Below are 14,155 nucleotides of genomic sequence, written 5' to 3' on the forward strand. Positions count from 1 at the left end.
CCGCCCCAATAGCCCCCTCCCCTGCCACCAAAAAACTCCACCACTCACTCAACCCAGAACAGTTGCTTTGGGAGATTAATAGTGACTTTAACATCTGAAACATAGAGGAGAAAATACTATTGCTTATTTGCTGATTTCAAAATCACATGGATGAATTCAGTTCTGCTGAGATAAGCACAACACAAACTTTCACTCTGAAATGTTTGTTTAGATTTCAGATTGGTATTCTAAGGAAATTAGGAATATACCAGTAATGCTAATAGTCTGTCTATTTTTCTCCCCTCCAAGTACATCTTCAGTATTTTGCAACTTCTTGAATTTCAAACCAAACTCAGTGAGAAGGGTAGAACAATCAAAGTGCCTGTAGTTGTCTTGAAACTAAGACAAGTGGGAGGCTGAAATTTGGGAGCTGAATAATTACCCTGTTGGGTTTTTTGTCTGGAGTTAGCAGGGTAACAGAGTAGAAGTGTTAGTGTGGTATGCTAAAGAATGGGATATTCAGTTGCTCCATCTTCCTTTTTTTTTTTCCTTAATTCTCTTCATCCCCTCCTGTCATTAAATCTCTTCCAACAGCACTTCTAATGTGTGAGTTTTGAACTAATTTCACAGGTGGTTTTATGTCCTGTAGAAGTAATGAAAATCGGCACTGGGCAGGAAAGAAACCCAGCTTCTTGGAAAGACAGAGGCAGAGCTCAGCCGTTGAGTGCTCTCTTTGACTGCTCAATGTAGCCATTGACTGACTACTGTCTCCTGTCCTATGGAAGGAATGGGGAGAATCTGGACTTGCTTCAGTGAGGGAGAGAAGGAGATTCAAGAAGGACAAAGATTATGATGGATTTGGAAAAGTTTCGTTGGTGCGGCTATTTATAGAAAACAAGTTTTGGCTGTTAGCCATGTGAAGAATGTTTAGGATGTTTTTGAAAAGAAATGGATGAGCATCTTCCATCAGATACTTCAAGAATTTTTCAGACTTTACAAGTCTGAAAAGCCTTTCTTTTTAGGGGAATTAACTTTTTCCCTTCTGAATTATTTCTGGTTTGTCTTTTTTAATTTTAAAATATAGGAATGTGGTTCATGACAGCTCAGTAAGGAAATACCTAGAAAACTTAATGACATGCATATAAACTTGCGCAGATTAAGAATGCAGATCTTGTTTGTTCCAGTAATGATTGAAAGGTAGTGTGACACTGAAGGCAACAAGGTAGTATCACTTGGACCACAAAAATGTGTTGCATTACTCTTAAGTAGCATGTCATGTACTTTATTGTTAAATCAGGCAAAAGCTACCCAGGCTTTGTGGAGATTTCTCTTCCATCTTTTCTTCTGAGACCGTCCTTCCTAGACTGAGCAGACTGTATTAAGGAAATTTCAGTTGTCATGTTGTGCATTTTGGACCTGTTAATGTAAATCCGGGATTCCTGTCTTTAGAAGGAAGGAATGTGGAATTCAGAGCACTAGCACAACAGCTGGAAGCTGACCTGTTAGTAGCTGTTGAATATGACATCCAGGTGGAAGACTGAGTCAAACAAACCATGCATTATCAAAAACAGTGGACAGGTAATAGGGAAGATAGTGACAGTTATCTTTTCTACCCACATTTCTAAGACATTATGTTTATTGCAGGTCTTTGTAGCAAGACCTGTTGTAGCTGCATAACATAGAGGAGAGAGAATTAATTTCAGAGGCACTAGTGCGACAGGAATTTAGTGAACAGTGAGGCATAAAAGGAAAACTACCAGTGCTATTCTGTGATCTTGAAGTAGTTGTCTTGTTATTTTTAAAATAAATTCCTAAAATTGCTTGGAGGACAGAGTGGAGAAGTGTTGGGAGCAGGTGTCATCCTCAGTCAGGGAGTCTTTTGCATCGGATTTATGTGACAAACCCTAGCTCTAACTAATGGAAACATGGGAATGCTGTGCCAGTGATGCTAGTCTTCCTTGGGACTGGAAGTGGAGTACTGTGCTGCTAGCTGAAAATAGCTGCTTCTTGCTGTGAGAATGTTGAAAGAACTGGGACAATTTTGCACCAGTCTTTCAGTCAGTCTATCAGTTTCCTTCTGATGAGATCATGCAGTTGAAAGTGCAAACACAATTATCTGAATACCAGTAACAATTAGGCTGCTGCTGGATTGTTTTACATAAACTGAGTTTATGATACTGTTAACACTTGTATTAAAATTAATATATGAACTATCTTGTTAATATATGAAACATATTATGCGTGGTAGAACAGGTGAGAAGGAGTATAGCTTAAGGAATAATGTGGTAAATGTGGCATGGTTTTTATGTATATATTTTCTGCACTGCAGACTGTCCTCATCATTGGAAACACTGTCTCTTGGTGCTTTCTCCTGGGCTTGATTTACTGGTGTATTCTGTCTTTCCAGGTTACTTTCCTTCCTTGGGGTTCCCTTCGAAGGGCTCTCCTGTATCTCTCAACTCTGACACTTCTTCCCTTGCACCTAATTTCATAGGTAAATGGTGTCCTTTCTGTGGGAGTGTTTGTGCTGTGCCACACCTTCTGTGCCAAGTTCCCATTTAATATGGATATTTATCTCAAAGGTGTGGGTACCTGATTATTCATGCAGAGGTGGGTGGGACACTTACCAATCTATTTGTAGGCAGCACTCCAGAAACATAAATAGGATATGAAGAAATAGCTCTAGTAGAAGTCTATTATGTCTGCAGATTCATAGATAAAACCTCACTTGTGACTAATGTTTTCTGAAAACTAATTTCAAAACCTGAATTGACTCATTCAGGTTTTGTCAGGGGGAATCCTTAGCTGAAAAGAATTTGTGTCCCACTTGAGAGAGAACTAAAACGTGAGGTTTGAAATGATAGCACTGCAATGAAGATAAGAAAAATCTCCCTGAGCACCAGGAGGTTGTTACTGGAAGTCATAAGATTTTTGTGACTTGTGCTTTCACTTAAGGGAGAAAAGTTTTTAGCTTCCTTGGCTATAGCATAGAAACCAAATAGATGTTAGGAATAATTATGATTCCAAAAGATGTGGCTTGAAGGAAATGCTTTTCAAAGCTAGCAATTAAGATGTAAGAATTAGAAACACTGTAAGAAATCATATTGTATTTTTCCTTCTTTCCAAGTAGTGGTATTTTGGAAGAGCTGTTTCCAGTGGTATCAGTTTGTTGAGTAGAAGAGTAGAGAGTCAGAACTCAGCCAAGACCATATAGTCTTGGGGCTTTGAGTAAAATCACAGGCTTTTCCCATTATGCTGTAATCTACCTCCATTTTGAGGTCTGTGATGAGTAAGAACAGTATCTCAAAGGTGTTGAAGGGGAACTTCAGGATTCCTCAAGAGTAATGAATCTTAAGCTAATAAATCACTAGATATTCATACCTGTCAAGTGAATTTTTTTTTCAGTATTTATTTGAGCAGTCTGTGGTAATAGTTACAGAAGTATATTTGTGACAAGAACAAGAAAAAGATGACTTCAGAAGCTTTTTTTGAAGTAAGAATGTATTTGTCAAATCGTATGCCTATTAAAGTTGAGGGGGGAAAAAAGTTAATGTATTTTAAAAAAAAAAGTGAAAAAAGTGTAGGATCCCTCCAAGAGTTGTATTAAATATGCTTTTGAAGACAAAAGATAACAATGCCAGACAGTTTACATGTACTATCAAAGGGAAGAGATTCCAGAATAGACCAAAGTGTATCATGTTAACTGAAAAGGTATCACAAAAGACATACAGAAGTAGAAATACCATACAACATACAAATAGAGACTGGGAAATGCTTAGCCAGAGGAACAGTAAGACAAAGGTGCTGTAACAGTAGTTTAGAAAAGACAAAATTTAATTAGGTGAAGTTATATAAAAATAATAAATGTCTCTGGAAATAATTAAGTCCTAAGTCTGAAAATTAACGAGAGGAGCTTTAGTAATAAAGAAAAAGCCTGAAGAAATTACTGGTTATTCACACAAGGTCTAGTTAATTCCTTTCTTGAATTTCAATCCACAAGCTTACTAAGAATTACATGTAGCAGATAAGATGAAAATACACGAGTTGAAACCTCATGCTTTGGTGTATAAATTGTACTATAGAATTGAGAAATGGCTTCTCTTATTTCCTGTTTTGTAATGGTTCCTCATAAGAAGGCTTCAGAGTGTCTTTTAAACTTATCATGCTGGTCACTGTCAGAGACATGCAACAGTGTATATGTGCCACCCTGGTCTCATGGGGCAGTTTATTTACTCATGTGTATTTAACAATATCCCATACATGAAATGTGTTCCCTTGTGGATAGCAGGAATGGTCATATGGTTGTTATAATTTTTAACATCATATTATTAAAATATTACTTTATGTATTATATTAGTATAATATAATTATTTATCCTTTATTATAAATATTATTAATAGTGACACTATCATATTATTAAAATAGAAGTTTATATTCTCTTTTTTGGAAGCAGACAGTCTAGTGGTGTACTGGTATTATACCCAGCATTGTATGGTCTATGGAGAGTGTGAAGACTTGTTTCTGAAGCAAATATGTTTGTGCTGTGACTGAACCAGCTCAGTCTGAAAGACAAAAAAGTATTCATGTTAGCCTCCAACCTTGAGAGTCTGGGAAGAACAGTCTGTCGTGGCCCCCATTGTTAAATGTAACAGCAGTTAGTTGGATGTAATTTTTGAAAACTTAATCTACTCAAATAACCTGCTTACCTTTCAAGTAGGAAAAACTGACCTGTAATGAACATTACGTACCATGTGAATACTCTCCTTGGTCTGGATAAAAATAATTGGACTTGGGGGGGGGGAGAATTTAATGCCTTACTGATAAGGTAGCTTTTTGTCTTCATCAAAAGATGAAATTATCTTTTGAAGACCCTTTACAGTACATAGTTTCTGCATTGTCTGTGTGGAGATGGTGACTAGTGATACTGGCTAAAAATACTTGTACTTTCAGTTTTCTTAATTTATACAACTGTATTAGAAGTATTTGTTGCTCATAGAGTACTGATACCTCAGTTTGGCCACTGCTAAACTGTTTCTGCACTTTTTATTTCCTGGATTTTTCTTAGTAGTTGGTTTAAGCCCTTGTTTCTGTAAGTGGTTTGTGATTGATTGATTTATTTTCTTCTTATGTTTCTAGGTACATTAAGAGCCCCTGCAACATCTGGAGCTCCCCCTCCAGCCCCTGGAGCATCTATTCCTTCTGGGCACCTGACATACAGTCAGTTTGGACATGGAGATGTGCAGAATGGGATTCCAGCCTCAGCAGCCCCGATGCAGAGGTACATACAAGAAGAGCAGATCATAACAAAGGCCTGACTTGGTAGACTTATGCTAGGTCTAGACCTTCTAGGATCTAAACCAAACTAAATACTTTGTTTTTCATTAGTGGACACTGACTTTCTTTATTGCTTCCTTAGTATTTTGGAAGAACATTTTCCCATAGGGCTATTTGTTAATAAGAGTCCCTGGAGATGAAAAACTTTTGGAAAGATATGAACAGATGTCAGTAACTGATCAAAACCACTTCTTTTCCAAGGACCTTATTTGTGGTGGTCATTTTCCCATAAGGAATTTTCTGATTCCCATAATCTGTCTTGGTTTAAAACAATTGTATCCACACAGCCATAGTATTTGATTCCTTGGCAGTGTGAATTGATCCCTGTATGGAGCATGTTGCTGTCTGTCATTACTGAGTACTTCCTTAGTATTGGTTCTGGGTCCTTTTCTGTCTGTTATGGATCCCTGAGTTACCTTCATTTAGAGCTTCTGGGAATCTTCTCCAGAAAGACATTGCCATTACCTCTGTGGTGTAAGTAGCAACAGTCCTCACTGCTTCATTCTGATTACTGGTTGTGGGGGAAGGTGCTTATTTTCTCTTTCCTTCTGGTTAAGCTCAGCACCATCAGCTGGAGAGTCCAAATCATTTGAGCCAACAGTGCATTCCTAGCTAGCTGTGCAGGCCTTACTGTTGCTCACCGTGTAGACTCTGCTGCAGTATTTCTGGTTTGTTGCAATAACTAAAGTGGAAGTAACAAAAGGTGCTGTAGGCACAGAATTTGTATTTTAAGAACTAATAGATTTTTTTTTGATGAAAGGGATTCAGATCCATGCAGTATATGTAATTATTTTTCTGAAACTGAGCTACAGTGCATCATGTAAGTAATTGAGACCCAGCTAGTGTTTGTGTGGTAGAACAGTTTAAGAAGTCACAGAGAATTGTAACTCCTTGCATAATGGGGAATCCAGTGAAGTTTCTGATCTTTCTTCTCAGGCCACCTGCTTCTCAGCAGTTTCTGCCAGGCTCAGCACCCACGCCTGTCAGCCAGACATCTATGTTCCAGCAATATGGTCCACCTCCAGCCAGTGTGCAGCAGCTCAGCAATCACATGGCAGGGATGACAATTGGCAGTACTACAGCCCCTGCTCCTCCCCCAGCTGGACTGGGCTATGGTGAGGTTTCCTGGTGAAAGAAATATGCTATTGGTTTTCACTTATGCTAGTAATTTCATGAAAGATTTGCTCTTGTCAATGATTCGTTCCCGTGTAGTGATGGGAATTCTCTGAGTGTTGACATCTGCCATAGTAAATGGTAGTTTCCTTTACTAATAAGGTCATCATTGGGGAAAACAGAACTGAGACTACTGTAGGAGACAGTGCAGGAAGTACTGCAGGATATGAGTAACAAAAGAGAGTAATGGTACTTTTCCTCAACCAGGTGAATCTTGCTGTGAAGTAAAAAGGCAGTGTATCCCTAAGTAAGCTGTTGGAGAGTCTGCTACTCTTGTGCAACAGCCTAGGCAAAAAAAAAGGAAACAGGGCTCAATAAATCACAAAGAGCTGAAATTACTCTGAAAGATTCTGTGAAGGGTTTTGCTGGAAGTTGAAAAGAAACTTACTTAAACAGTATAAACTGAATTTAGATATTTTGTGCTACTGTATTAAATCTACAGTCCCACTGCTGTGGATTACAGGATTTAGACCAGAGATTTATCTTTAATACGTGTAAGCTGGTCTGAATATACTTTGATTTTGGTTTTTCTTTTTGTGTTTTTTTTTTTGTTTTGTTTTGTTTTTGTTTTGTTTCTTTTTTTTAAAAAAATATTTTTTGGTAAAGTACTTTTTGAAAAGCTTCTCTTTAACACAGACTTTATAGGAAAATTGGGAGTAGAGGATGCAGATTTCTCCAGCCTTTTGGCAATATGTTTGTCTAAAATTATCCTTGGAAACAGTACAGTGGTAAATACAGAAGGTGCTAGTTCCATGCTGTTAACACCATGAAGCTCAAAACCATTCTTGAACTACGGGCTTTAACTTATTGTCGAATTTAAGATAAAACTTATTTCAGTTCAGTAAAGCAGTAGACAGACTGGTGGTGGTTCTTGTTTTGCATACTCCTGGCTTTGCCCCTTTTCTTCTGGCACTGAATCCTGAAATGTATTCTGATTATGTAAGACAAGAAGTTCAGACTTTGAGAGGACAATGAAGGAACTGTCAAGTTTCAGATCCCTTGGAGGAATTTCAGCTCTGATCAATTTAGGAGGATGTTCACTTCAGGTTTGTCTCTGTTAGTACTGGCAAGTTCATCTGAAGATGAGAGGGTAGTAGACCTATTTACATGATGTAGAGCAAGTGGGTTTTGCTTGCTTCTTAATTGTCTTGAGGAGAGAAGAAAGTGATGTTATGTCATCTTTTCTTCTTATCAGGTTCCCCAACATCGGCTCCCCCAGTCTCAGGAAGCTTTAGTGCAACAGGATCTGGTCTCTACACACCTTACGCTGCGAGCCAAGGACCCCCTCCTACCAGTGTGTCTCAGGGTCTTCCTTTGGCGCAGCCTCCATTTCCTGGTCAACCAGTATCAACTCAGCGCCTACCTACTCAAGTCCCTGGTTTTGCCCCACCTCCCTCTTCTACAGGGATTGGACCTTCCTCTTACCCTCCTTCCACGGGTGCCCCAAGGCCACCTACCATGGCAGGCCCACCACTGGCTGGGCAGACAGTTGCTGGACCACCAATGTCCCAGCCTAATCATGTATCCTCACCACCACCTCCATCAACTATGTCAGGGACGCACCCTGGGCCTCCCATGAGTGGCCTCCATGGACCTCCTCCTCCCACTCATCCTCCTCAGCCAGGATACCAAATGCAGCAGAACGGTGAGTAGTCCTACTGTAGGAGTTTTAAGTTATCTGTGTTCACTGTGTGCTGCAAACTGAGAACTGGATTTCAGGTTTGTTACTTGCGGGGCTCCTGGCTGCACTTCAGAGCTTCCCTCTTGTTTCCCCATGCTCATGTCTGAAGGACAAATCCGAGATAAACAATAGGATGTGTCATTCTAAGATATTTGTCATACAGATTTTAATCAGATTAATGTAACTAAAGGAATCTTAGCTTACTTGGCCAAAAATTTGTTTAGTAATTAGTGCCATAATATTACAAGAATTTGTGATCAAAATTTTATTATGAACTACTTTTTGATGTCTGCAAGCTCATCAGTTCAAAAGTAGAAATTTGAAATCCTGCAAAGCTTTACTATCTTTTTTTTTTTTTTAAATTAGTGACCAGTGCGCATATACAGTGTGTATGACAGGAATTGTTAAATGTTGAAAAGGAGTTGCTACTTTTTCCTTCTTTAATTCACAAAACTGTTTTTTCTCCTTGTAGAACCTTTCACATTTTATGTGTGCCTAGAAGTAGTATCAGTTAAGCTTTCTGAATTATAAACAGTTTTGGCTGATTTTTAATTAATAACACTTAGATAGCTAGGATAAAGTAATCAGTGTCAGGATTGGGAATCCCATACAGCTTTGCACAACAGGCCAGGTAAATTACTTAAAAATATTTGTCCAAATTGCGATGAAAAGTAAAAACACTAATAACATAAATCATTCTGTTACTCCATAACTGACTGAAATGGTCTGAAGTAATAAGACATAGCTTCAGGCAGTTACAAAACAAGAGATATAATCACACGTTAACCTTTTACTATAATTTTAGACAAGCTGAAGCTGCCTGTGAGAACTCCTTGCATACCTTTAGTTTGAGGAATTATGGGTCATCCACTAGCTTATTTGGCTGATGCGTGTGCACCTTCTATTAGGCAGTTCTGCAATTTAACTTAAATGTTCATAGTGCGTGATCTTAATGCATATTGTAATCATGTTACTCTAAAAACAGTCATATTAATCTAAAAACCTGTGTTTCCTTAAGTCTGGTTGTAAGGAGGGCTGTATTCATCAGTTTATTGGATCATTGATAGAGATGTACAGGTCTAAGCTGAAACTCTGTGATAAATATGTTTAATCCTAATTAATCCTAATTAACTGAAAAGCATGTGACTTCCTTTTCTTGTTTTTGATGATGACAGGAAAAGTGGGAAGTGCCTAATGAGGAATGCCTAGTATTAGTCATTGTTTGATATTGCTATCCCTTTCTTGTAAGGTTCCTTTGGACAGGTGAGGGGTCCTCAACCAAACTATGGAGGAGCCTATCCAGGAGCACCAAATTATGGAAGTCAACCTGGACCACCACCTCCACCAAAACGCTTGGATCCAGATTCCATTCCTAGCCCTGTAAGCTTACTTTGTTCTTACCAGTGTGAACTCTTCCATAGTGTCTTTACATAAAACAGAACTGGCAAAGGCTAAAGGTGAAAACAGGTTTCTTGTTCCAAAAAACATCAGTCTGCTTTCCTGCTTACTTTTCTCTCATATATCCAGCTTCAGTCTTTTGTTATGAATAAGGCTAGAAGCAGTATTTTTCTTGGTGACTAAAGAAAGACACTGCATAAGCAAATCAATGCTCCAATTCCTCAGGTCTTTTTCTGGACTATTATATTTTGAGAATCCTTGAAGGCTTTAACCAAGCTTGTTTCTCCGTTTCTGGATTCTTGCTTAATGACGTTCCAAGGTACACTAATTTCAGGTTTTGAGGTGACAATCTATGAGCTGTATGATCTACATTTAAATTGTGGTTAATAGGAGATGTTTGTAGTGTCTTTTCTTTCCTTTTTTCCTATAATCTGTCAAAAAGCTGCTTAGCACTTTTTTCGTCACTAAGTCATGACACTACTTCAGTCAAATATGGACAACTTCTCAAAATGGGATTGTCTTTCAGAATGGAGATTCTGAGAAAGGACAAGCATACATGTATAGCGGTTAGCAATGATGAGTATTAAGCCTGTCAGTATTATTGCCACTGGTCTACTGTGCTGCTCCTTTGGCGGCTGCTGCTGTTCTGTTATTGTATCAGAAAGCCAGAGTCATTTGATAACAGGAAACCTTTCTAGGGCAGAGCTTACAATCAGTTTCCTTCAAAACTATAAAAATAATTTAGTATTGAGTTACATCTTAGAAGTAGACTGGTGCTGTTCAGAAGTTATTGCTATTCAAAAAAGATTATCTGTTTATACTCCACATTTGTATAAAGTTTATGACCACATTTTTTTTGTGGAATATAAGAAGTCTTTAATTGCTTGTCTGCTTCTCTTCTTTTCCACTAAATGAGATCTCAAATGGCTTGTGTCAGTTGCCTTCATTTTAGCATGTTCTTAAAGCATAAATCCTCAATTTCTAACCAAAATGAGCACGTGAGCCACTACTGCTGTTTGCGACATACTCAAAGCCCAGGCCCAATATCCTGGGCAGGGCTGGTTTTGGGATGCGGGTGCTGCAGAAGCTGATGTTTCCTGTTGCATGAACCAACATCCAAATGTATCTAATTCCAGTGCTACAGGTTTGGGTAGAGAGAAGTAACAATGTTACTTTTTGGTTTATTATTCTCTTTTTTTCTTTTTTCTTTTTCTTTTGTGGCACTCTTAATTTTTATTTTTTTAAAAAAAGCAACTTAATGAGCTGCCACCCCAGCAGAAACCCAGGCACAGAATAGACCCAGATGCAATTCCTAGTCCAGTAAGTGCTGTATATATGTCAATTGTAGTCTGTGTGTTGGTGACCATCTGTGCATGCCTGAAACCTGAACTTCACCTCACTAACCCTCCATCATTAATCCTTTGCCCTTTCCTTGCTGTCTTTTTCTTGCCTTATCAAAATGAGTAACGTTATGCCACAAGAAGTTGTTAAAATCTTCTCTTCTGTGATGAATGGTGAGGCAATAGAAAGCAGACTGTTTCAGAAACAGATCATGAAGAATGTCTCCCCTTCACTTTGGTCTTTAGAATGTCTCCTTCATAAGATTCCAGCTGGCATTTTCAGTGTAAGCCATTAGTATAATTGTCCATACTATGTGTGTCTTGTGTAACATACACGCAGCATGTGCCTTTGTAGCCATGTTTTCTATCACTTCTGAGCAGAATTTGATTACTATTCTTGTTGATATACCAGTACTGGACTAATGCTTTGAAGTTCTAAAATTGCAGATGAACTACGTTCCTCTGATGTTAATACCTAATATAAATTTTCTAGTAGATTAATACGAGGCGTGGGGAGCTATAAACATTCTCTCATTATCTGTGCTCATACATAACCATTAAATTTTGAATTTGAAAATTTAATGTTTGTGTAGAGAATCTTACCTACAGAAGGAAAAAAGCAGCTACCTTTTGGATTGGAATAAAACACATTCGACTTTCGTTACCCTTGTATCACTTCTTCCTTGTTTAACCAAAGTTGGTCATATAGCATGTACCAGTGGTGAGATCACCAATATCCATCAGTCTATAGACTTTTGAAATAGGACTAGATTTTTCCTAAAGTAGTCACAGTCTGATGTTATGGGAGACTTTCTGCTGGCAACTTGGAATCCTCAGTGAGAGAGTAAAATTTCTGCCATGAAAACTTCTGCATTTCACAATTTACTCTAAGCAAAGGCATGTGTGTTTGGTGGTAAAATAAAATCAGAAGAATGATCACTAGTTTTAATGGTTTCTTTCAGGCACTAGTATGGAAATGTAGTTAAAACTGTGTATAACTACAATTTTCTGTTCTTATGCAAAAGTCAGTGGGTATTTTAATCAAGTAAAAATGTTTAATGCATTTCCATTATCTTAAGCATATTTGCATTAATGAAGAATTTGAAATACTAAGAAATTTAAGATTTTTACTGGCTTTGAAGTTTAAGCTTGATTCATTGACAAGTCTCTTGAAACTTCACTTTCCACATCCTCAGAATTCAAATCACAAACTCTTGAGCACCATCGAGTAAAGAAGATTTCCACCTAAGCTTGCAAGCATCTGTCTTTAGGTCAGAGTTACAGTGATTAGAAATAAACACATACTATAAAAACAGTAGAAATGTAATAGAAAAGCCAGGTTATCTATAGAACTTCAGCCTGAGGCTTACAGAAGCTTCTAATTTTAATTTGCCTAGGACCAGTATACAGGGGAATACTATCAAAAATTCCTTTCTTGATCTGTGCTTGGCTTTTGTGAGTTCAGGCCTTAAAACACAAAATATTCTACTACTCAAAATACTTGAGGAAAAACACTATTTGAAACTTGTAATTTATTGTTAGTCATTAACTACTGTTCAAAATCAAACTGAGAGGTGACTGCTTGACAAAACTTATTTGCTTTAGACTTCTTATTTTTAGAGATAGTAATGTTTGCCTCGGGTCCCCTTTTCACTGCCTTACAGATATAAATTTTGTATTTTACAGTACTTTGAAACTTAGCATCCGAATATTAATGTGGTGTTTTCCATCATAGATTCAAGTGATTGAAGATGACAGAAGTAACCGTGGGTCAGAACCATTTGTCACTGGAGTGAGAGGGCAGGTCCCACCTCTTGTTACTACAAATTTCTTAGTCAAAGATCAAGGTAATATTTTTTGTTTTTCCTAAACAAGCAAAACACAGACCCCAAAAAGTCAGTGACAAAACTGTCTGTAAAGGAAAAGTTTGAGGAATTATTTCAGTGGCTGGGGATGTGTGTTTTACCAACAGAAGCTTAGTTTCAAGTCCTGTGTTGATTTGTTCTCAGTTTAGATTCTCCTGATTGTTTGGTAGCTAGTAACGAATTCACAAGTAAAAAATGTTTTCCAAGGTAGGTAGCTGGGACCAGTATTAGCAGGGATATCGGAAAGCAGCGAATGAAGCCTCTTCTCTAGAGCCATATCAAATGCAGTTAAGAACTGGAATTTAGTAACAATATCATTTGAATTGGACTGGGAACTGTATTTTTTTTTTAAAGTTGAGTGGGATGTCAACTGGTCCACATGCTTCACAGAGAAAGGATATTTCATCTTTTAATTTTCCATGCTTTTTTTGAGATTTAAAGCTCCCTTAAGACTTCAGAATCTGATTCTACAATCAAGTGATTTACTCTTCAGCCAAAATTACAAAATCAAGTAGTAGAAATGCTTGAGTTGAGTTTTCTACCTATAGTATATTTTAGTCTGCAAAAAGAGTGAAACAGGAGTGCCTTTTTAGAGGTTTAAGTTGATGTGGGGTCAAGTTAATTTGTTTTGAGTCAAGGGCCTTTATTATATGCAGTTAATCATAGAGGCATTTTGTTTGGAATTCAAGTTTTGCATAGGTTGAAATTAACAGATTGTTTAGATAAGATCTTAGTCCCTGTGGCTTAACACCACCACTGAAGGTATCTTTGTTTCTGTTCTTGAATATAAATGTAAACTGTACTGACATTTGTGGGGATTTTTTCTTTTTTCCCCAGGTAACGCAAGCCCCCGCTACATAAGATGCACATCTTACAATATTCCTTGCACCTCAGATATGGCCAAACAGTCCCAAGTTCCCCTAGCTGCTGTCATAAAACCGCTGGCTACTCTACCCCCTGAGGAGGTGAGAACTGTATGCAGAGTTACATACGCTCTGTATGTCCTCTGAATTTGTCAGGAGAATGCTGTTAGATGTCAACATTTAATGGGATACATTGAGAAGGAATGTTTAGGTAATGAGGATTAGGTAAACATTGATTCTCCCACAGGTGTGTGGTAGAGATCTGTAAGGCAGAAGCTTGCTGAGTTCAAAACATCTAGTATTTTGATTGCCATGATAATTTCAATTTTTTTGCAGTAGCTGTCAAGCAGTGTGACCAGATGACCAAAATACTAGGTTGGTCACAAATGTGTACGCTTCCAGTTGATCTCAATTTCTTTCATGGCCTAGAGTATTTAAATGGTTACTAATCACTGATGTTAAGTTTTGTCTAGGATGTGAAGTTGTGGAATTGGATGAGAATGTATCAGGCATCACTGTTTA

General features: G+C 37.9%; 1 protein-coding gene across 3 annotated transcripts in view; it reads left to right on the plus strand.

Moving 5' to 3' along the window:
- SEC24C (SEC24 homolog C, COPII coat complex component) overlaps positions 1–14,155 on the plus strand; it is a 40,126-nt gene that overhangs the window by 9,779 nt on the left and 16,192 nt on the right. The window contains exons 3-10 of one of the 3 annotated variants that reach the window (XM_032982123.2): positions 2,387–2,473; positions 5,116–5,257; positions 6,250–6,428; positions 7,682–8,131; positions 9,417–9,547; positions 10,817–10,885; positions 12,641–12,752; positions 13,608–13,735. In XM_032982123.2, the coding sequence (XP_032838014.2) occupies positions 2,387–2,473; positions 5,116–5,257; positions 6,250–6,428; positions 7,682–8,131; positions 9,417–9,547; positions 10,817–10,885; positions 12,641–12,752; positions 13,608–13,735 (1,298 nt within the window). The remainder of the gene's footprint in view (positions 1–2,386; positions 2,474–5,115; positions 5,258–6,249; positions 6,429–7,681; positions 8,132–9,416; positions 9,548–10,816; positions 10,886–12,640; positions 12,753–13,607; positions 13,736–14,155) is intronic. The other 2 variants (XM_042802214.1, XM_042802250.1) reach the window with 2 other exon arrangements.

The sequence above is a fragment of the Tyto alba genome, unplaced genomic scaffold (genome assembly GCF_018691265.1).
Source record: "Tyto alba isolate M040663 unplaced genomic scaffold, T.alba_DEE_v4.0 Super-Scaffold_1, whole genome shotgun sequence".
Lineage (NCBI taxonomy): Eukaryota > Metazoa > Chordata > Aves > Strigiformes > Tytonidae > Tyto > Tyto alba.